Source organism: Monomorium pharaonis, chromosome 5, assembly GCF_013373865.1.
Source record: "Monomorium pharaonis isolate MP-MQ-018 chromosome 5, ASM1337386v2, whole genome shotgun sequence".
In the NCBI taxonomy this organism is placed as follows: domain Eukaryota; kingdom Metazoa; phylum Arthropoda; class Insecta; order Hymenoptera; family Formicidae; genus Monomorium; species Monomorium pharaonis.
The window spans coordinates 113,033-138,680 of NC_050471.1; the positions used below are offsets into that span (position 1 = coordinate 113,033).

The following is a 25,648-nucleotide window of genomic DNA, read 5'->3' on the forward strand; positions in this document are numbered from 1 at the left end:
AGGTAATTGGATTTTAATAATATCCAATATCTAAAAGTTTCTTGAGGTAAGTAGGATGGCGGACAGTGGTAAGCAAGTAGGACCTTCGGTCCCGGAGTTTTTTGGTGAGAGATGAGATAGTGGCCAAGGAAAGGAGAGAGGTAAACTAAGGAGAAAGTAGAATGTGAGAGAAAGGCCGAACATTAGAGAAAAGAAAATAGAAGAAGGATGAGAGGCAGGAGTGTGAGAAGAAAATCTGGGTGAAGTGTAAAAAGAAAGATAGTGAAAAGGATTGACATGGAGAGGGTATGGAAGAAGCAGTGTACGGAGAGGGCGCCTGAAGGCACAAGCTGAAAGAAGGGGGAAGAAAGGATTAGAAAAGATGAAGTGGTGGCAGATGGCAGTGGAGACGGAAATGGAAGGTAGGTGAAAAGTGGTTTGCAGAGAGACAAGAGTGGAAGGCAGAAGCGAAGCGAAGAGCATAGGAAGGAAGAAGGCAAAAGATGGCAGTAGGTGAAGAGAAAGGTGATCAAGAGATCGAGCTGAGCGCATGTGTAGAGGAAGTTCAAGTGGTCGGCTGGAAGCTTTGAGTATACATGAAGGAGGAATGCCAGCACTGAAAGTGTGTCCAAGATCTGTGCGAGAGAGAAAGGTATATCATGATACTTGCTCTCTCTGCGCATGTGTCAAACGCTATATGTACAATGGCTGGCATTGTATGTTTCACACACACATACAATTCGTAATTAAGTACAAAAGTGCACAAGAAGTGCACAAGAGTTGAAACTGCGGTGCAGATAATGATATTAACGCATGCGCAGAGAAAGCGAGTATCATGATATACTTTTCTCTCTCGCATAAATCTTGGACACACTTTCGATCTACATGAAACCATAGCAATTCCTCCTCCATGTATATATACTCAAAGGCTGGAAGTAGAAGCAAAGGAGGGGAGATAGCGACAGATGGCGGTGAGCGATAGAAAGAGGTCGATATATCGATATATCGATCAAATGGATTGATCGAAGAGAAGAATCGAGCACGTGGAAATAGCCAAACCTTATATTTAACACCTCCTTAAGTTTATCTTTAGATGCTCTACGCATTCACTCACACTTAACCGGAAGTGAACGTTTTTTTAAATAATTGCTATGTGTAATCGTTTGTTTGTATTTCGTATGAAGAGGTTTAAAGTGCAATTTTTTACTTACATGAATGTATCTAACTGTGATAATGAGAAGAAGGATGTAAAGAGTTTGGCGATTTCCTTTGAAAACACCCCGGCAGTCCCAAGGGGAATTCGGAATAAACTAACAAAAACAGAATTCTTCACTTAATAACAAAAAATATTACGAGTGACTATAATGATCTACAAGGCTATAATATAATATTACCTTCTCCTCTATTACTGTTAGTTGATATTTACTTGGTCTTGTGTTGAGTATTTTACGCTAATATGTGTATATACGTATATATACTTATATTATGCGCCTTACGTAGGCTTTCACATTAAAATAACATTATTCACATGCGTCATTTCACACAGTAATTTACCTTTATATACGAAGTTGGACATTTCTGCATTTTAAGTCTAAATATATCGTATTGTAAAATATCGCGCAATAATGCATCGAGAGACCAAATCGTTTACAGCAGAAGTAAAGTCGTATTTTTCATGCATATATTATTTGGTCGTGTGTGTATATTCCACTCGGCATATAACATTCCTGAAAATATTATAATATTTGGAAATGATACAAAAATATTTTATTAATATTTTAATTATAATTTTATATCTGAAATATTTCAAAAACGTGCTCGCAGCATATTTTTTAATATTGCAAGTGAAATATTTTTGAAATTTTTCAAAAAGATAAGAAAGTTTGTTTTCAGTCATATTTGAATATTTCTATAATATTGTAAAAGAAATGTGGCATATAATATTTCAAAAATATTTATGCAACATTATAAAAGTCATATCGTATTTATATTGCACAAATAATATTTTTATAAAATATTAAATGCAATATTGTATTTAAAATACTTCTAAAAAATTTTTAAAAAATTACGTAGATAATACAAAATTAAATAGCAATTAAATAGCTACCATATGAATTTTTTATGTATTAAATATTTTTGTTATTAAATATTTTTATAATACGTTCTATATTTTCATTAAAACGGTTTAAAGAGTTGAAACCATCCTTCAAAAGTTGAGGTTTTTGCCTTTTCTCAATATATCTCAATATATACAAAAGTTTTACAGAATAAATACTTCTATTTAATTATGCTAATCGTTTCAAAAAAATTTTTTTTCAAAAAATAAATAACATAGTTAAATAGAGGTATTTATACTGTAAAACTTTTGTATAAAATATTTCTTGATATCTCGTTTGTCAAAAGACACGGTAGTGGCTCGCACCAAGTGAAAGCGCAGCGCGAGACCGACCGTGTTCTTTATGCAAGTACGCGACTTGCGAGCACTCGAAATTATCGGATCTCAGAAACGGCTAAACCAATCGAGTTCTAATAGGCTCAATCGAAAGCTTGGAGTCGATTTACATTAGAAAACTGTTTTTATTTTTCCTTTACATGCCCTATGAGGGGAGGTTTGCGACGCAAAGTCCAAAATGTCAAAATTTCATTTAAGATACGTCGTCGTCGTCATCGTCAACCTTGTAGGTATCTCTACGGTGCCGGCATGAGACGAAATTCCATCTCGCGTATCTGCTACCATGTGGCGTTCGCATCGTCACTATAGCATCCATAGACTAACTATAGACCGAGCGATAGGTTCTGTTTTGTATTATGATTGTTTTGTATTATGTTTATTAATATAAGTGTAGTAATGTAGAAAAGAAAAAGAAGTCCTACATAATCATGAAATCAAGAGACATGGTGACTCGTCTTAAGTTACGACTATTCATACAAATTTTTTATTGATTGTTCTTAGATTGTCATATTATAACTGCGTTAAACAATTAACTGAGCTATGTTACTCTGTGATTCAACTTTACACTGGTGTCAATGAGATAGACAAGATGCTGTGTGATATAGAATTGTGTATCAATTAAATGTTGCTGTAACTGTCAAGTAATTTTATTATATAAATTTATTACCATAGATGTGTTAAATTTACCATAGATGTGTTAAACATTTAATTGAGCTATGTTACTCTCTGATTCAACTTTACACTAGTGTCGATGATATATGAGATGCTGTGTGATATAGAATTGTGCATCAGTTAAATATTGCTATAATAATTGTCAATCAATATTAACAACTAAAAATTAGCTTTAATAAAACTTTAATTAGCTTTAATAAATAAATATTTTTAATAATACTACTTTTTATTTTTTACTAGTAACGTATATAATTGTTGGTACCTTGGTGATAAAAGATGGTCCTTTACCTATCTTTACAACATTATTAGTATTTAACCGATGCACAACTCTACACTCAGCTCAACATTACACCTTATCTTTTTTTAATCAACACCAATGTAAAATTAATTAAACAGATAGTAACATAGCTCAGATTTTACAGTGGTGTTGATGAGACAGATGTTATACTTTACATTTACAGAGTAGTAATTATAATATATCTTAAGAAAAACTTTAGTCTATTTTAAATATGAAAATTAAACATTAGTTAAAATAAATCTAAAAATCAAACATCATATCTGAGATAAAATTAATATGACTTTTTATCATCTTGGGAATATTTCAGAAACATTGAACTTAAAATATCTTAATAGTGACTATTGCTACGCAACAGATATTATAACATATAGATATCTTTAAGATATTTCTGTGATATATTTTGCTGCGTTGAAATGTTTTCTTTATCTATTGTAAAAGTTTGTAAATATTATCCATACAATAAAATACATTTAAGATATAATAATCAAATATTTTTGTATTTCCAGTTTTAAATCAATTTTAAAGTATCTTATTATCAAGTACTCATAATATTTTGCAGGACATTATTTGATATAACGTATTGTTTACCTTTTTACTCCTACCGAATAATAAAAAAATATTTGATATTACGTATTGTCTATAAAAGAATATTTCTGGAACATTCGTTTCAAGTTTATTTTGAGATATTTTGTAACCAATAAGATACAACATATTTTAAGATAAATTTTTGCCTATTTTAAATATGAGAACTTAAAATTAGGATAAATATAAAAGCCAAATTTAAGATAAAATTAATATTGTTTATTATCTTGGAGATATTTCAGGAAAATTCTTAAAATATTTTGATACTGAATGTTGCTATGTACAACAGATATTCTGACATAGAGATATCTTCAATATATTTTTAAAATATTTTGATACTGACTGTTGTTATGCAAGAGATATTCTGATATATAGATATTTTCAAGATATTTCTGACACATTTTGCTGTGTGGAATACCTTTAAGATATTTCTGTGATATATTTTACTGTGTGGAAATGTTCTCTTCTACTTTTTTTGTAATTTTGTATGTACATTTGTGTATTTTTATGCAAAGAATATATTTTGAGAACAAAAATTGTTATCAATTTTTATCTTGATATTAAGAAAAATGATAATCCTTATAACGTTATCAATATTTAACAGATGCACAACTCTACATCACACTTCATCTATTTGATCATTATATGAGATATATCGAGAAAAGGCAAAAATGTCTCTACCATTGAAGGGTAGTTTCAACCCTTTAAACCGTTTTTAAGCACCAACGAAAAATTTCTATATTTATCTTCTCATGTATTTATCTTCTCTACATTTATAGAGCCAAGTTTCATTAAAATCAGAATTTTCGGGTTTGCGAAGTTTGTTGATAACTGCGTTTACAAGATACATATATTGCATTATTGCGGTAGAAAAGTGTTGCAATGTAGATGCAATCTTTTAGTGCTGGACGGGAAATGTACCAAAAATATTTTTTTTAATGTTTCTGCAATATTTTACATACATACGTTTTAGAAATATTTCAATAATATTACAAAATATTTTGTAAAAATTTTTCCTTGCATTTAAAATAATCGCGGGCATTGAAACATTGTAGAAATGGTTGTGAAATATTTCTGTAATATTGCTGTAAAAGCTTAATATTTCAAATAAAATGTTTTAGAAATATTATTTCATGCCGAGTGAGATGTGTGTTGTATGTATGTGTGTGTGTGCGCGCGCGCGCTAATATATGGGATGTAGGCATCTTTTTATATTAATCTTACCGTTTGATGCTAATGATACTAATTATTGACGATGGACATAATTGATAACTTTCTTGATTTTCATTAATACCGCTGAATTCTTTGGAGGTTCATGCATTTTGGTAGTTACGTTAATAATCAGCGTATCAGGTACTTACGTTAAATAGTTCACAATACATGCAAATTTGTATGTATTCAATTATCAAGAGAAAACATTATATAAGCTCTATTGAATTTGCAATAGATTTGAGAAAAAGATGCTACAACTTTTCGGAGGAACTTGATAAGTTTTTCTTTTTATATATATATATATTAATAATTGCGTTTTGCCGATTGTGCATATAAAAATATGATTTACTCTGGTAGAAAAATTTTGTCAAAAAATTAACCAAAATTTTAGTAAAAATTTTTTGAAATTGTTCCACATCTTGGAACACTTCAGCAAAATTAGAAATTACAACATAATTTAATAATTACAACATAATGGAGAATTTCATTTCAATAAAATTTAAACTTGAAACTATAATTAATTGTTTTTCATAAAATAAATTAACATTTGATGATAAATAAAGTTTTACTGACAACATTATGTATTTATTTACTTTCACTCCGGAGCCCAATTTTAAGGATGTTTTCGAAAAATTTTGTAGAACGGATTCTTATCATTAAAAAAAAGCTTTTATCGTAAAAAAATTATACAATGCTGCGACATTTATTTTATTCTGTTATTTAATTAAATATAGAACAATAAGAACTTTTATGTCTTTCTTATGGTGTACTACAATTATAAATAACTTCCATTACTTTCAATTTTCACAAATATTTAACAATTTTTCAACTCTTTTAGCAAAATTTAAAAAAAATTATTAAATAAATGTTACTAAAATATTAAAATAATTTTTAGACATTTTAATTTAATTTCGTAGTTTTTAGCAAAAATTTAGTTAAGTACTATTTTTAGCTATTAAATTAAAGAAATTTTAATGTTATTTTCAGAAAAAGTTATTTTTTTTTAATTTTCGATAAAATTTCATAATATTGTCAACTAAGATTCAACAATTTAGCTAAAAATCAATTTTTTAAATATTAGATAAGTTATAATAAATTTTCAAAGAATTTTTTAGAAAAATTTGTAGAAAAGCGGAAAAATCTTTTGGTGCTGTGTAGGTAATGCACACTGATACATATTAAAGCCTTCGTACACAAAACAATGTAAAAATATGTAATGTCATTTTTATATGTAAGTTAGAGATTAGATTAATGTATATACTGTGGCGATCGTGGGTCAGTGAGTTATTTGTTTGCTTTCAGTTCAATTTCAGTGATTTTTTACTATTTTTGTTGAAAAAACTTACTTGCAACAATTTTATTAAAATATTTTCAAAGAAATTTTCGCAAAAAATTTCAATAAAATTTTTCCACCAGGGTATAGATATTTAAATTCAGATTCCAAATAAAGATTTCTATTAAATCATATCCTGGCCATTTTCTACCTGACAACCGCGGTTGTCTTTTTCTCTGTGGGAGTAGTCATCTTCGTTCCGATGCGTTTCTTTCTTTTTGCCATCACCAGTATTTCCGGAATTTTCATTTTTATTTGAATTCGCAGAATGCGATTTGTTCAATAGAGAACTAAATTCGCCAAACTTTAAAATTTCTTCCATCGCAGATTGCTCCAAATTAACCTGAAACATATACATATATAAATACAGATAGCTGATATCCAGATTCCACGCTAAAACGCCGTGATACTCGTAGCATACGTTTAGAGATTATGAAAGAAAAGTTGAATAAGCTAAAAGTTGAATTCAGGGACTACATACACCTAGAAATTTTGAAAAAATGCATTTTTAATTTTTTGCATATTTGTAAAGTATAAGGTCTTAAGAATATCCCCTGCAAGTTTCAAAGTGATTCCTTGAAAATTGTCGGAGATATAGCGAGAAAGGTCCAAGCGCGTTCGACGACGCACGATGGGCGCGCTCTAATTCTTTGCAGCAGGTAGCTTACGCAAGAATATTACGCCGGCAAGCTAAAGATCGTGAAGCCTTTGATGCCGCTACATCTGGGGAAGGTTCACTATATGACCATGGAGTGGATGACTCCATGTAAATTTGAAAAAAAATTATATACATTTTAACCGAATGTCAAACTTTAAACGCGTTTTTCTCGAAACCATGTTTTCAAAATGTGTACCAAAAATATCTCGAAAATGGCTGGACCGATTTACTTGAAAATTTGGAGAGCTTAATCTACACAAAAAGGCAGTCTTTATCGTGGCGGTTTTTTTAGCCCTTACTTTTTTTACAGTTAAGAAAACGACCGATTTTTATCCTTAAAATCGCTTTTTTTCTTTAAACGGCCGCCATTTTGCCAAAAATCGATATTTTAAAAATCGACCATGATAAAGACGAAATAAATTCATACAGTTTAAGAAAATTCCAGACTGGTCTGTTTCAGATAAGTCCTGTACGAGCTGCAATTGGTACCGCAGAGTACCTTTTTTCAACAAGGTCTTGCGACGAGAACAATATCTCCGCCATTTTTAAATATTTTTAGTTCAAATTTATTCTGAAACAAGTTTTAAAAATGTATTTTAAAGTAAAGAAAACTAAGATTAATTACATACATTACGTTTTGAAAAAAAATCGAGAAAAAAGTCTTTTTTACGTCTCTAGGTGTATGTAGTCCCTTGAGAGATACTGGGATTTTTCGTCGCATGCCACCTTGTGGTGAGCAAGCTTAAGCCGTATCATCGATATCATTATTAATTATTGACGTAAACGCTGGGAGGATGTAGGAGAATAACGTTTAGAAAACGCGAAATTTACAATAATTTGAGATTTATAATTATTTTGTTCGATTCGATTTGTGTTGGATGGATTATATGAAGTTTTGAACATTTAACGTTATTTTTCTCATAAATTATTATTTTTATGGCAAAAATTAATAGGACATAAAATATGCATTTTGATGAAATACTCTACAATTTTTATTTGAAATATTTTTCCTTTTCATTATTTACAAAAATAAATAGAAAAAACATTTTTATGGGTTTTTCATGATTTTCGTCATGAAAATCAAGTTTGCAGTAATTTTTACTATCGTATCTGTAATCAGCGCGTAAAAATACGTAAGAATACATAGTTTTTAAAAAATCGAAGGTCAGACTTTTTCAGAACTTTATGAGATTAATCCATCTGCTGATTTATTATTCGAATAGAACAAAGTTGTTATGCGAGATTCGAGTTTTGTAAATTTAAATTATGTAATATTCACATAGTATAAACATGTCAATTGTTATATAACCGACATTCTGATTATGTTACTGTTTGTTCATTACAACGGAATAATATTATAATTTTAAAACTAAATTATATTGTGAAAGTTTTGCCCCGAACCGTTCACGAATAACGACATCCTCAAAATTTCGACTATATATTATTTTTATATCATCTACTTAATTTTATATAATTTTACACACTGACCACGTGTAATTACGAGCATCAATTATATTCTACTTAAAAAAGGGTCCAAAACGAGGACCGAAACGTAGTAGTTCTGTAAAAAAACTTGCCAGTTTGGTCGACTAAAAGCAAATTATCTTTATTTCTTAATTTCTTACTAGTGATGACAAGTTCCAATAATTACTATAAATTACATTTTGTATATATAAAATAAAGTTTTGTAACTATAATATAAATAGAGTGTAGCATCTGTTATGTTACATGTTATCCCCATGTTATATATGCTGCATTTATATTTGACGTTTGCTGGCGTCAAATGCATGCATACATTACGTAAAACATTAAATTAAATTATGTCATTTGAATGCCATATTCGAGTCCTTCAAGTAACACTAAAATTTAAAAGTTAATATCTGACATATTTCTCAAATTACGTAAAGAATACACAGCTATTAAACTTTCAGCTACCTGCAATATCAAAATGCAGCTTTTATGACAACACAATAAACATCCATGATCATTGTCCATGTTGTAATGTCTAAACTGTATGTAAAGAAGTAATTTAAAGGCTATTTTCTCAATTTTCTACACAAAATATATAAAATATTGTGAATTCCATAACTTTACATCTACTTCATAAGCGTCTTCTTTCCTTTACGTTAATCGACATTCTTTTTTGGCACTAATGCTACATCAAATATCGGTCCCACGGAAAAGGTCGCGGTGGTCGCTCTCAAGTTTCTATTTGATAGTAACACCTTAGCGTGTCGTATTATTATAATAGTACATCACTAATATCTGTCACTAAATTAAACAATAATTATTATTACAATGATAATAAAACAGGAAATATAATATTAATAAAATGAAAATAATAATTTACAAATGATTATTATTATAATTAATAATACAAAGATACAAAAAGTACAGCAAAAAACATAAGACTAATTGGTTTAAAAATCCGATCGTCAACCTCCACGGTGCACATCAGGTCACTCTGATAATGACGGTATGATTAAGTTAAACACGAATAAAATCAATGTGCAATATCATATTGATACTCATATTGATATAAAATTCATGATATTAAAAAAATACCGTATTTATTCGGTAAAATACCCTAAAATGCAGTGCAAATTTCAAACTCGTGTGCAACCAACAAAAAACATCGTATCTACATGTTTATTTTTTTAATTGCTTAGAAAAGAATGAACTTTAAGAATCTGGATTAATATTAGCAAGATTTTAACGAGAAACTTGTGAAAAATGATAACAAACTTTTACTTTTTTCAATTAAAAAAAACATGTTTGGTTTTCATGCGATACAAAAGGTTCACACTTAATAAATCAAACATTCGGCTAGGAATTCTCAAAGTAGAGTCTTTGCCATTTAATTTAAAAAAAAGTACATGTAATTTGGATGATTTTTCGCAAAGTTGCATCACTTTTAAGATTGCCTAAAAATTCGGTCAAAATTCTCATCTTCACATGTTAGGTCAATTCTGATAATGCAATTCGAAAAAGCAAACTTTTTTTCTTTCGGAAATGGTATTTGAATTTTTTTTCGAGGTCGAATACATTAAAAGTTATTGTGCTGAAAGTAAAGTATAAAAAATGGCTTTCCCGTTTTTAAAAAGTTAAAACGGTTCTAAAAAAATCATGGTTTTTGGGCTGCTAGCTAGATATAATCTTCTAAAAGATATAGTCTTAAAAAACGAGTGAGTTCCAGATGCTCACAGTGTAAAACGGACACCACCAATCAAATTTTATAAATTCATCCTAACCCTAACTCAGTAATCTGATTAGTGTCCGTTTTACACTGTGCGCTGTTTTACATCTCTAACAGGGACGCTCTCTAAAAAACAGCACTGTCTGAGAAAAAATATTTTCAAGAAATTTGAGAAACAAATGTAGACAAATTGCAATGCAAGACAAACATTCTTATGTAACAAGTTGTAATTTTAAATTCTTTACTTTCTCTTTCGCTACCTTACGTGGTCTGCCACGTTTGCCCTTCGTCGGCAATGGAACTGTTTGGCCACTCTTCCTCTTCGGCCATTGTAAGTGTGAATCTAGATGTTGTTTCAGTTTGTCTTGTCTAGCGAACATTCGCGGACAAATACTGCAGGCAAAGGGTCTTTCACCCGTATGTACTCTTCTGTGCCTTGCCAAGTGCGATGCCCTCGTAAAAGCCAGAGTACACAGATCACAGGAAAAGGGCTTGTGTTGTGTTCTTTCGGACTTGCTAAGTGTTCTTGTTTCTCTTCCATCGTTTCCTCCTCCTCTTTTTATAACCTCGAATTTTCTCTTTATGCCTGTCTTCGGTGGATCGTCCGAATTTTTTAAAGTTTCCTGTAAATCAATAAACAAAATTATTTTAAAAAATTTTCAGGAACATCTATGATTTGGAATCTTTACATTCATACTTTGATATCCAAACCTGCTATAAATTGTAATTAGGATCTTTCAAATTTCTGATGTCAATTTGCTAATGAAATGTTAATAAGTTTTGTTAGATTTCTCAGCAGCAATTTGCCAGATTTAAAACAGACTGCATACAGACTTTGATAATAATGGCATTCCATCAGATTGACAGCAGAAATTTAAAAGATCCTACAAGGGCTACAGGAAAAACATGGTAATATAATAAATTGGTGACAAAACCGAGCAGGTACTGCGCAACGCAATCTGACAAGGAGATGTCAACATCTGTTAACTCTTTCTACTTTCGAATGAGCCATAGTGCATTCGAAAGGGAAAGTGAAAAAACAAAAACCGTGTTTTGACTTTTAGGTAAATGGGCCTTAGTTTCTGAGAAAATTGCATTTAAATATGTGCATTTTCAGTCGGTAAGGTAAGTATAATGGGAAACTATTTCTTGGCATGAAGCGCGGTGGCCGCGGGTAGTAAATGGGCGCCTACTGTTTTACTTATTTGTGCGAGCTGAGTTCGAGATCAAATGTGACAATTTTTTTTAGTCTATATGCCAATTAAATTTTTTTCTTTATTCTTTAAAATAAAAAAAAATTTGCGGCTTTGACCCTCGCTTGACGGAGATTTATTTTGTCACGTCGTTGATAGAGTGGGTTTTTTTTAGGATCCCGAAGATAAACGCCTATAAATTGACAGTTTTTATGCAATGAACGTCAAAATTTGCATATAAGGGTTTTAAGGATCGCTGATTTCAAATCTGATGTAGAAAATGCAAAATTTGAAATGGCGGATCTAAAATATTCATATATAAACGTAGAATCAAAATGTACAAATTTTACACAAAACTATTATTCTAAAGATTTTTTTCGGCCAAAAATGCACACATTTAAATGCAATTTTCTGAGAAACTAAGGCCCATTCATCCAAAAGCTAAAACACTTTTCACCTTCCCTTTTAAATGCACTATGGCTCATTCAAAAACAGAGTTAGCAGATGTTGGCATCTCCTTGTGAAAGCAGATTGTTAGCAAAAACCGTACAAAATTTCTATTACTAAATACAATAATTGTCACTAGTAGGTTTCGTCCTTCGGAAATTTGTCGAGCTCTCCATGGCCAATATTCAAATTCAATTCTTATTTCAAGACCGTCTCAAATAGAATGTCTTAAGATGCTACTATGGCTCTGTAATTAGTTCATGACATTTTAAAATTGTACTTAAAATAATCTTAAATATAAAAAACGGATTATGAATACCAGCCTATAATTAAAGTTTATATGCTTAAATTTCGAATGTAATTATTCTTATTTATGTATTTACAATTAGTACACATGATTGTTTCTTTGTACTAAGGAAGTAAGCTAACAAATATAATACTGAAAATATAATCACTAATATTGGAAAATATAATCAATAACAAAGATAAGCGAACCCTTTCAGAACAGAATATTGTTGAAATATTGTTGAAATTTTCACATAAAAAATAATGTTTCTTTGTTATTTTATATAAACTTAATATAGTTAAACAAAGAGAATAATATAATGTCGACTAGACTGACCAAATTTATTAATTGCTGTTAAAAAGCAAAGTTTCGATCTTAGTTTTAGGTTCTTTTCTAGTGTACAGTAACACCGATTTATATCTTTTGACTGTGATGTATTCGCTGACTTTATAATTTTGTTGACATGCGCTAAATAACTTGAAGCACATTAGTTCAATATCACACGTATGGAAAGTCGACATACAATTTGCTTACCTGCACGCCTGATGTCGCGGCATTCACGGATCCGTCATTGAGATTAGGCTCATATTTAATGATTCTTAAAGAATCTTCACAACTCGATTCTCGCGAGGAGTCTTTTGATTTCGATTCCAATGGATCATTATTCCGTGTCACGCGGCCTACGGATACTCGTTTCTGCCCTTTGAATCTAGTTTCTCGCTTGTACATCGGAGGTGGTATACGTCTCTAAAAATTATTATACTAAATATTCAAATCATTGTCTAAAGCCGCATTAATTTATTTTACCCATAGGTTGAAATATTTCAAACGTTCATATAAATTGTGATGACAATTTTTTAATAGAAATTATAGAGGAGAAGGCGATATTATCTCCACTGTTGACCACTGTTGACAATATGGCCACTCGTATTATCTCCGTTACTAGCTGACGAATTCTAATAATTACTTATGGACTCATTTAGTTAGTAGTCTACCGTTATAAAATAGCGCTAATATGACAATATACAATAGCCCCAATGTTTGTTATAAACCATTTTACTTTTAAGAATTTCGAAACTTTTTTAAGATACATTTTAAAATTTAATTATACATACTTCCTCATTCTTTTTAAACTTAAATTACCCAATTATTATCAAAATGCATGTACACTTGAGTATTTTTTGTTATTTAACTTTTATTCGGTTGTACACATTTCGATCAGTTATAAAAGTTAAACAATGATATAGAATTTTGTTAATACAACGATACAACCACCAAAGCGTGCTGGTAATATGATTACTTATGATCGTCTCTATATCCGAAAAAATTCCTTAACATATTGATTGTTATTCTGCTGCTCAACCTGAGATGGTTATTGTAATCGGCTAAAAAAAAACAGCGATATTATCAAAAAGAACTAAACTTTTATTATAAAAAAAATCTGTAGGTTGTACACTTAGTCTCGGACCAAGGTCTGTGAACGACGAGAAGAGAAGGAAGGTCTTCGCATGAGCGCTATTTTGGGGTCATAAAGTGTATGTGTAGTGTTTGTTGTACGAGAAGAGTGAGTGAGTAGTAGTACAAATGGAATGTGGGGAAGGTGGAATTGATACATCGTATTGGCCCCGGCCATTTTGGCGCCAAATGACTACATACGAGTGGGAAGACCTCCCTTCCCCTCCCGTCGTTCATCTACAGACCTTGTCTTGGACAGCATGGAACTGAACTACAGAAGAGAAAGTCCTCCCTTGAGAACGAGAAACAGGATTGCCAACAGACAAAATAATTATTAGATTTAATAAACAGATGGCAGCTCTTAATAAAGTATTGCATTACAGTGGTATAGTAGGATAGTTTACATATATAACCAATAAATCGTAACATATATAAATTATTATCGCGACAGAAGGAAAAGATTACGTATAAATCTACAAATCTTTATTAACCCATTAACGTCCAAACGGACAATTTTTTGAAAATTTTGTCACTCAAAGAATTCATCATGTTCTAGTTTTTCAAAAAATTCAACCCTAAGTTTTTCTTACTTAAAATTTCATTCTCTTTTAGAATCCGACGTTATTTTTTTCGAAAAATCAATTCAATAATTGTTATAAATATTTTTTTTTTTTCGAAAAAAAAAAACGTAATTTCCACTGACAGATTCTTTTTAATCAACGTTATCACATTGAAATTGCTTGAGCTCAACCTTGGAGAGTAAATTTCTTGCGTTCATAGACCCCAAACTTCAAGATCAGTGATTGAGTTTTTAAAATTCAACATGGACCAAAATGGCGCTTGATCGATTTTTTCGACGCGAGAAAATAAAAAAAAGAGAATAGTTGGATAAGAAATGTTTCAGTATCAATCAAATGATACTTTTACATGGTTTTTAGGTCGCTGATTACAAATCCGAAATTAGATTTGCAAAATTCAATATATCGGATCCAAGATAGCGGATCACATTTTGGAAAATAAATGTAAAATCAACTCAAAATGCCTATATAGGGGTTTTAGAGGTTACTGATTACGAATCCGAGGTCAGATTTGCAAAACTCAATGGCGGATTCAAGATGGCGGTATATTTCGCCGAAATTTAAAAAAATATGGCTAAAACTCTATACTAGAAGATTATTGAGGGCTGCTCATCCTCAATCGAGAGATATAAAATAGTTCCCAACAAAAATTGTTCAAAACTGACTCTGGCCCGTTCAATAACATTATGTGATGTCTTAACCGATAATAACATCTCCGTTGCCCGACTCTTATCACGAGGAGGTGAATCTTTATCGTTTATTTTTTGCTTTTATTTTATTTTGTTTTTATTATTTTTTTAAATCTAGAGATATTTATTTATAAAAACTCATTGATGTTACTTATATAAAATCTGAAAACATTTGAACATATTATCATCTCTTTTTCTCTTCAACCCATTATGCAGGGTCGTTACATTTTTATAAATAATTATGTAATACAGTAAATATTTCATAACTTTGAATCTAATCAATAACACTTTAATGCATATAACCATTAGGTTTTAATTGAAAATATCAATTATTAATAAATTATTGTATAAAATGTAAATGAGTGTCCATATTACCACTTTCTCCTCTATTATTATTATTTATGTATTTTTTATGACTTTTTAATTCTTTTTATCAAATGCCTATCAAAATTTTACAATATTTATAATTATAAAAATTAAAGAAAAGTATAACTGACAAGTAACACTACCCAAGTGCAACACGCCAATCTTCTTGAAACTTTGTATACATGTAGTAGATTGAAAAATATTAGACATATGTTTTTTTATTTTGGTTAACAAGGCGTTTTAAGGTTAAAAGACACATTCTAAAATGTAACACCTCATAGCACAAGAGTGAGTCCCAGATGCGCACATTCTAATCAAATTCTATGAATTTATCCTAACTTTAACTAAAGCAGTAATCTGACTGGTGATGTCCGTTTTACTTTGTGCGCATCTGGGACGCTTTCTCTGAATGTTTTTGAGATCGCTAATTACGATTTTGGCATTAGTTTTACGAGATTTAAAATGGCAGACCAAGGTCGCAGAAGTTTCAAAAATTTTATTCAAAGTCAAAGTGGTCCGCCATTTTGGATGCGCCATATTGAATTTACCATTCTTCATCCGTCACTTCTAGATTAATGTAACTGATGCTAAAATCGTAATCATAGATCTAAAAAACTTTTTCGAAATTGACTTGGTCGATTGAATAGTATTAGGTTAAATAGTAAATAACATCTGCAACAATGCTATAACTTTACATATATGCATACATTTTACTCTAGCTAATAAGAGCTACATGACTTTGATATGATGAGTGGAGTTGAACCAAACAAAATGAGATCAACGGGACCAATTGATACACTCGATCCCGTTGTGTGTGTGTGTGTGTGTGTGTGTGTGTGTGTGTGTGTGTGTGTGTGTGTGTGTGTGTGTGTGTGTGTGTGTGTATAAAGGATCCTTAGAGAAAATTTCCAAAACAAGCTAAATCGCATATCCCTTGAACTTACAATTTGCGTTTCTGAGGATTGCGGAAGCTCGTCGAAGCTGTCCTCATGCCCATCAATCACCATCGGATCATCTTCTACTTCAATATCCTCTACTTTAATGTGATCCTCCATTGAATCAACAGTCGAATGCTTTGGTAGAAAAGGAATCATTGATGGTTCCTTGATGTACTCAGTGGTATGCACTCTGGTTTCGATATGGCATCGTTGCATTCGCGTTTCAACTTTAGTATAGAGATTGCGATTGCTCTCCTGGTTTTTATGTTCCCCGGAGAGACCACGTATTTCTAAGTCAGTAGCAGTTTTTATTAATGAGGGAAGATGTTCTTCCGCTACATCAATAGATCCTCTATACATAAAATCCAAGAGGCATTCCATTTCCTCGACAGCAACACCTGAATAAGAAACATGTATATCAGATAGAATACATTTTAGCAGTCACAATCATGAATGAATTTTCTCTGATAGATTGTTTTGGTATGTACGTTAAAGTTTATCAATATACAAGGGAAATCCGCGTAAGAGAACATATGATTACAAGGAGAGCGATTACAATGAGTATTATGAGGGCAGAGGTGCACATAACTGTTGGCAGAAGTGCTTCTACAATTTCAAGACGCCAGGCATTTAGCTGATAAAGCTATTCGGCTCTGCTTGCAATAATGAGCACTCAGGATGAGTGAGCAATGGACACTGGGCAGTGAAGATTGTCTTATCGGGATAAGTATTCACGGATATTATGATTATCTGTGTCAGTAAGGAACATACGGCACAACTCTGTGTAGCAGATCAGAATTCTACGCAACACCCTAGAATATCCTGTGCAATATGAAGCATAAGATTCTGACTTCAATGGCGGGAAATAACTTCTCGTGTCCTAATTAACTCCAATTATGTTATAAAGCGAAAAGTCATGGATAGCGGTTGTCTCCTTCTGCGAGTAAATGCGATAAAAGGAGACGAAAGAGGAAGGGAGAGAAAAGAGAGGACTCTCGTACCTCCTAAGAAAGAAGAAAAACTTGCCTTCGTTGAGTATAAACCAATTATACGTTTCTGATGATTGGAAAATAAATGATACGTTTCTGATGGTAGGAAATTGAATATACCTAAAGTTTTTTTTACCATTCTCTCAAACATCAGATTAAGAGAGAGATGAGGCAAGGAGTTATTCCTTAGCTTTATAAAATAAATTCTTAGTAAGAGACGAAGAAATCCTTTAGGAGACCCAGTATTTGGTCTTCAAGGTGCAGATACAAGCTCTAAACAGACAATTCGGAGCCTGGAATCTGTTCTAAAAAATAAAAAGGATAGTGATGCTGCCTTTGAATCGCTACAAATAAGGTTTTCTACCTTATTTGTACAAGGTTTTTCTATCTATGGTCAAAATAAAAACATGCTGGCAGAGTCGACGTTGAACATTCGGGAGAAATATTATATTAAAATTGTGTATTACAATTCATACAAAAATCTGAGAAATTTTTTGTAAAGTTATGTAACTATACAAAAATTTTGAAAAATTCTAAATTGTTGACAAAAAGTCCATGTTCGTGTCCGCGGAAGAACAGAACGAGAAGTTACGTGTCTTGATTGACGGTCGAGTCCGCGTGTCGAGGTAATGGTTAATCCGCGGCAAGTTTCACAGAGATGATGTGACAGTTCGAGGTTATAAAGAATTTTAAAAAAACTTTTCACTACTTTATAAATGTAACACCGAAATGTCATCGATATATTGTATACCTTTTAAAATCAGAATGGGTTGCTCTCCGTAATGTTCCTTAAATACTCTTTCAAAATAAGGGCTACACGCTGCTAGCACCAATCTGTGAGCCCTCAACATACCACCTTGACAAGCTAAAGTTGTATCCGTCAGGGAGCCGCTCTTGTAAAGAGCTTCGAACAAACCTGACAGATTGGCCAGATGATTGTTCCATGTAAGGTTAAACGTTTTCTCGCCCATATTTTTATCGTGCTATTAACCTGAAATACAAAAATTATATATTTTTGCAACGTTGACATAGGACTAACTTAAATGTAAAAGGGTAAGTTTTTCATAAATATGTGCAGATGCATATGCAAGTATGCTGTTTTTTTAAGTATTTTATGTAGTTAAATTAATGGTTAAACGCATGCATATTTATTACATGTAATAGAAAAAACTTTCAGAATTACACAAACAACGTTCTCAGATAATTTTGAATTTTAACAATTAATTACAACAACTAATACCCCGTGATATATACATATATTCTGCACTATTTTTTTACATTTAGAAGAGTTATAGATCTTCATATTTGTTTATTTTATATCAATTTGCTTTACATCTTATTCAATCATATTTCTACATGACGAATATAAGATGATGTCATTAGCTTGGCCTCGGATAGTCGCTTGAAAGTCGCGTAAAAGTTATCTTTAATTTGGTCCTTCTTACTTTTCATTATATATTCCTGTAATTTATTCCAAAAGCTTTCCAAAACTATAATTAAGTATTTTTTTTTAGTTTTAAGGCTTGAAAATTACAGTACCATCGGCGTTAGTACTAAAAATAAACGGCGTAGAGATTGGAAGGATGAAATTTAATCGTTGCTCGTGATTCGTTAAAAAGTTATTAACAAAAAGGTTGACAATATAAATGTGTGTTTAACTCTACAGTTTGAAATTTATCTTGCACAAATAGTTTTTTTTACGCTAAGCAAGTATGGATACTTTACCATAATTGATAATGTACCCTCCTCTCCCCGCTGTTACTTACAGTTCGCGATAAGGTCAGTGATTGCTCTATTCTACATAGGTTTTCGATTTCCATGCAGAGCAATATCCACCCCCACCCCGGTATTTACAGTCCGCTACTAAATCAATAATTGTTCTATTCCATGCAAGTTTTCGATTTTCCATTGAAGATTTTTGAAAAAAAAGAACGGTACGTAGAACAATACATTCTACGATCTTTCTTATTTATATTTTGTTAATGAACAATGATTACTATGAATTACTCAGAAGAGTAACCTTGATAACATATGTCAAAGTCAAGGTCATCAAAAGTAGCTTCTAACATCGATATATTTACCTTGGAAGTGATTCAAGTGTAATTTTGCTGACACGTTTTATCGTGAAAACTAAGCCATACAGCTCGTTCGTCGATTTGTATCGATTTGAGAAATCCTTGATTTCTTAAAGTAAAGAGCATCCCGTATTAGGAATTTCCTAAGATGTCGCTTTATCCTGTCGAATAGAATCTCCTCAGATCTTTAATTCTCGTATCGGAATTAAAAAACCTGCTGCCTCAGAGAATGCTGGAGATGGTTGTAATGTCAAAATTACAGTATCATGTTAAAATTTTTCTCATCCGATGCACATAAGTTTGACGATGCTTGATTTTCATAGAATTATTAAGAAAAAAACCCATATTTCACTAAATTTCTTGCAATGTCTGCCATTTTAAAAAGGTTACAGTGAATTTGGGTTGAAAAAAAAATTTCTCGTTAAACTTCAATTATTTTATCCACCTTTGAACACGGTTAGAAATGGATCCTAATACTTTTTCTACTTGAAAAAAATATCAAAAAAAATATTTAAAAAATAGCGCTTGAGGGATGCATCGGGCGACGCATGGCGCGCAGCAATATCTATGTAACGGTCACGCGCTGAATTTCCTTCGTATTCCAAAGCTAACCACTGTATTCACTACTGTCCATCAAGTCATTTCCTTAATTCTGAATCGGTTCCGGGTAAAATAACATCAAAGTTACACTACGTTGTTAGTATGGCAGCATTGTATAATTCTATAATTATTATGGCAATAAATTTTGATGACAATTTCAAAGTTTGACAAGTTACTACTCAAAGTTGTCACATCATGATGACATCAATTTATCAACATATGCATTTTAGATGCAGCAATTCTGATAGCAATACATATAAAGATTTTTATACGTAACACGCTGCAGCAGCAAAAACTTTCAAACCCACAAACAACTAAACTTCTAGATAAAACATATATATTTTTTATTAAGCAAAATAATTGCGCCTCAATTGTATTTTTGTTTTAAGTTCTTCAGACTTCGACATATTCTCATCTTAATTAACCGTTTTATTAACAATTCTGACTCTGTTATTTGACCAATTAAATTTTTGCGACGATTACATTTAGATGTTAAAGATAAAGATAAAGATGTTATCAGTTCTGATGTAGCCCTATTGTTATCTCAGATGTTTAAAACAATTAATCTTCAATCGTTGTCTTTACTTATTAATCTTTACTTATTAGTCTGGCTAAGGAACCGATTCAGTACGAAGGAATTCAGCGCAAGGCCGTTATATAGATATTTAAGTACGACTGAGATTATTATACACTAAAGATTGCTAAAGACAAACTAAAATGTTTGTATTCATTTTGTATTCATTTTTAAAACGTAACACACACACACACACACACCCATATACATATATACATATATAGGCGAAATCAAGACTAACCCGACTCCTCTAAGATTTTTAGGTCATATCCTGTTTAAAATAAAATGGATTGCAATAAATAAAGTACCATTAGATAGCTTATTGCCCGGCGCAACTTTTTATAAAATAATTGGCGGTATAGTATCTATTAGTTTTAGATATAATAAAATTGCTAATCTCTTCAAAACTCTGGATAAATCCGACTGCCAGAGATAAACGCGACCTCTAGTTGGAGTAAACCTGACCCTCCATTATTTTTTATTACTTAACATTAACTTTTCAAATTATTTTGTTATTTTAGGATTTTTTTACGTGAAAAGAGAATCAACTTATTTGTGGTACAAAACTTAATCTTTATTCGAACTTTTAAATTTCAGCACAATTGACAAAATAGAAAATATTAATATTAATATATAAATATTATAAACAAAAATATTAAGAAATTAAACAGATTTATTTAACAAATAAAAAAATTGAACATATCGCAAAAGAATAATTTTTTCAAGGATATAATTTTGAAATATAGAATATAAAATAAAAAATTATTTTTTATCTGTATCTGTTCCTTTTTTGCGGTAATCAACAGCTGCACTGAAAAAAAGATCGAGTAAAACAAATCAAGCCTCTGACCAAATTTAGTTACGTCGACTACAATCGAATAAAATTAGATAAAAATTTAGTCTCTTCAACAACCTGATATAAGAGTTCCAACTAAAAAATTTTGTTAAAAGTTAATACAACTAAAATGTAGTTATGTAGATATTATAGATATTCTTCCAACTATGATAAAAGTTGATCTAACTATGTTGAATTGATCGATTACTATTCCAGAGTTAAAATTACTTATATTATAAGTAATTTTGGTTAATCGATCAATTTAACGCAATCTTTGTCTAATATAACTGTATTTTCAGTTTATTTGACACAATAAGATGTTACAAGAACATAAAAATTCTGTTGCAAGAATCAAAGCAGCTATTTAGCCATATACAACTTTGGAATTACGTTTGTCGATTTCAGTTGCTAATACTGATCTTTTTTTATAGCGTGCAGTCGTGTTTTGTTGCGTAACATGAGAATCAACTGTAAAAACCTTTAAACAATAAAAAAAATACTTCTTGTATGTCAAAAAATACAAAAATTGCAAAATAGGGGGAAGTCGGTTTTACCCCAGTTTTTGAGGTCACATTTGCTCCGATCGATGTTTCTTACTTTAAAGATTTATTTTAACTTTTAATAATAAAGATGCAATAAATTTCCCTCTTCCCTAAGAAATTTTATTGTATACCATTAGTAAAAAACATTTTAGCTTTGAACTCCAAGTCTACATTATTGTTTTGACATTCATTTTGATTTAATTAATTTTTATGATTTTTTAACCGGGTGCATTATGAACTTAAATGAACCGCGTGCTTATTGCACAACGTTACATATGAGTTTGATTAATATTGATTTTTTGACACCAACGCAATCTGTTAATAGTGATGAGAATATAAGGTATTTTATATATAATAACCAATCTGACTTGCGCGCGCGCACGCACGCGCGCAAACGCATGCACACACAATATCATAGAAACAGTGACGAAAAAAGCTCGTCATAAGACGATTAAGTTAAAAATATATAAAACACAATTTAACGATTTCTATATATATGTTAGTTCTCTTATATATATTCTTTTATATATTGTTCATGTATCAGTTAAAAATTAAAAAAATGTTTAAATGTAAAAAGTTAAAAAATATAAAAGATTCATATATACTTTATATATAGTTTATACATATTTCATATTATATGTACACAATTATATAATTTAATAAAGTTTATAATAAAAAATTTGTATAATTTTCTTTCTTCTTCTAAGAAAAATTCATTCCGTATATAATATATAAGGTTGAATAATTGAATAGGTAAATGCTAAAAGTGGTTAAGTCAAATTTTGCACTTTTTTATTTCATTCGATACACAAACGACTGTATAGGTATCGAGAAATATACTATCAGAATACTGTTTGTTGCTTGAACACTAAATTCTGCGGGAACTTAGCCTGAATGATTAAAGACCATTTTCGCGGACTCTCACCTCAAGACAAAATATTCTTTTTCTTCGCTATCATTGTCCATCAAACTGAAATCGATTTGATTTTATTTTAGTTTTTATATAAACCCTTTATTGAGTCGTTTTACTTATCAGGTTAAGAATATATTTGTAAGCGAGTAATCATTATATCGAATCAAACATCATTGTTAGTAAACTCGCGCGAGAATATATCATCGCGCGAAGAGATTTCGAAAGAGATACTTCACGAAAGAAAGCTTGCGCAATTCCCGCGTTCTTTGATGTGTGCGTATGCGTGTCGCATGCGTGTATATATATATATATATATATATATATATATATATATATACACGCATGCGATATATATATATATATATATAGATAGATAGACCAATACGAGGAATAGTCATGCGCAGACGTGAACCCTCGCGTTGCCTCGATCCATAATTTTGTTGGTGAACCCCTCCTCCTCACGCATTTCTAAGGGATTCTCGTTCCCTGTAACAGGAAACCTAAACCTAAACGCACCCTTTTTTCTTCCATTTTTTTCGTGATCGTCGTTACATGAAAGACGTTCGCAAATACAAATTGAATACAAACTTCGTAAAATTGATCAGAATGATTTTGAGACAAAAATTTAAGATTGAAAAGATTCTGCAGGTGACTAAACATTAAAAAGATTACTCAAAGAATTGACATTTTTTAATAATTCTCATTTCATTTTAGTCATCGAAATAAGATACGTGCATCGTTAAAAAAAATATAAAACGAAGAAGAAAGGGCAATAAGTTGCGAAAAAATCACATACAAATATACACGCGGTTACTTCCTGCACATATACATTCCACAGTCGTGACAATTTTCTCGAGAAATGTCATTTCAACGGTGATGAGCCGTGAAACAATCTTAAACAACATAAACCGTTCTTCCATCGAAATCACAGTGTTAGCAACAGATTTAAAAATCAGCCGATTAATCGATAAGAAATACGGATGAAGATGCGACGAACAAAAACGACGAAGAAAACAGGCTCGCCTATTATGAAGCGCGCTGGTATCGCGTCATTCACGTGCGACATATATGCGCGGATATACGTATATATGTCTGACAAAAAGAAAGCGGAAGAGAAAGAAGGGACGGACAATGGTGAAAAAAGTGGCGATGAGGCTCGCACGTGATCGTCGTATCCTAGAAATGCGCGAGTTTCTCGTATCCAAAAGCACAAAACTATCAAGCGCAAAAGATGTCGGAATCGCGCTCGTTGTCGCACCAGTGCCTTAATACCTCCTCTCTTCGAGCTCTTTGAACTCTATTAATATCCTCGTCGTCGTGCCTCCGGAACGCGCCCCGGTGGCAGAGGCGGAAGAGAAAAGCTCAATGTGAGAATTGAGAGAGGCAAAGGCCTTACCTCTCTCTACTCCACACGCTCCCGTTTGCGATTTCTTCTCGACCGCAGAGGAACGTGTACGACAAACGGCGTTATCCAACAGTTACTTCTGGTACTTGCAGTCTTCAATGTAAGATCTCTGATATTACTTTATGCAGATGATGGTCGCGGGGGAGGGGGGGGGGGTATTTCTCGCGTTGGTCACTTTTTCCATTCCCCGATATATATATATATATATAGACTTCGCTTATTAGAACTAGCACGACTGAGCGATCTGCGATTCCTCAGACGCAACGTATGTACACACGCTGGAGGGGTGCAGTATATCGCGGAAGAAACTACTCTGCGAGGGGCACGGCGCGATCGACAGCGTAACGCGGTGTGCTGGGACTCCCTCGACTAAGTCGCGACTGATATCATTTCCAGCGGGGGACTGTAGGGTCAGCAGTCAGAACCCCACCAGGGGGTCTTCGTGCAACCCCCACACGGCGTCATAGTAGTAGTCGTGTACATCGTCAACGTTGCCGCTGCTGCCGTTGTCGTCGCCGTCATCGTCGCCGTCGTTGTCATCGTTGTCGTTGTCATTGTCGTTATCGTCGTCATCGTCGTCGGCGTCATTGTCATCGTCATCGTCGTCGTCGTTATCGTTGGCATCGTCATCGTCATCGTCATCGTCATCGTCATCGTCGTCGTCATCATCGTCGTCATCGTCGTCGTCATCGTTGTCGTCGTCATCGTTACGGTGGGTGTGTGAATCTCTCAAAGCCCCCTGCGACATACACCCGCACGCATTTATGCACACGCGCGTATCACGGGAAGAGCGTCGTCTCTTTTCCTCACTCTCTTTTTCCTTTTCCCTTCCCTCTCCCTCCCTTCGTCGGATTTCTCTCTTTTTCTCCCCCTTTAACCGAACCCCGATTTCATGTCGTTCGTCTTTGTTTCTCCGAATCGGATAGTCTCTCCGGTGTATGTCCTGTTCGCACTCGCTGCGACGCTCTTGTATGGCCCCCTTTACTTCGTTTTATGTCGTGGGTATCTTACCAATATCCAACGCCTCGCGACGCAACACACTCAGCAATTTCATCTATCCCGAAGTCTCACCTCGATAAGAAGTTACCTCTTATCAGGTGAAAATAACACTCCTTTCTTTTATAGAACCGACTTTTTAAACTCAAAATTGTATTTTTTAATACAAAAGTGGCATTCTAGAGATAATTATAATCCGAAGAACATTTTCATGTAATGCCATTGAACATAGGGGTGGCATAAGTCGAAGAACACGAGGCAAGGATTTCACGATATGTAAATATATTTATGCAGTGTCTCGCATTGCTTAATTTCAAATTCACTTACAGAATATGTTATAAACAGCTAGGTCATTGCCTATTGATAGTTATACATTCTTGGTATA

The 25,648-nt window shown here is 32.2% G+C and overlaps 1 protein-coding gene across 24 annotated transcripts; it reads right to left on the reverse strand.

Moving 5' to 3' along the window:
* Window positions 1-1,125: 1,125 nt before the first annotated feature.
* LOC105830096 (zinc finger and BTB domain-containing protein 14) lies at window positions 1,126-24,685 on the reverse strand. 24 transcript variants are annotated; one of them, XM_028189499.2, is made up of 9 exons: window positions 24,545-24,684; window positions 20,814-20,843; window positions 19,405-19,630; window positions 18,075-18,314; window positions 16,341-16,732; window positions 12,843-13,055; window positions 10,628-11,005; window positions 6,680-6,871; window positions 1,126-1,706 (listed from the first exon to the last, which is right to left on the reverse strand). In XM_028189499.2, the coding sequence occupies exons 4-9, from the start codon at window positions 18,292-18,294 to the stop codon at window positions 1,653-1,655; spliced, it is 1,449 nt and encodes a 482-aa protein (XP_028045300.1). In that variant the 5' UTR covers window positions 18,295-18,314; window positions 19,405-19,630; window positions 20,814-20,843; window positions 24,545-24,684; the 3' UTR covers window positions 1,126-1,652. The 24 variants fall into 24 exon arrangements, with proteins under 24 accessions (XP_028045300.1, XP_028045304.1, XP_028045302.1 ...); XM_028189503.2 differs by lacking the exon at window positions 20,814-20,843 and adding an exon at window positions 22,875-22,919 and having other exon boundaries at window positions 19,405-19,507; XM_028189501.2 differs by lacking the exon at window positions 20,814-20,843 and adding an exon at window positions 22,875-22,919 and having other exon boundaries at window positions 19,405-19,559.
* Between the last annotated feature and the right edge of the window lie 963 nt (window positions 24,686-25,648).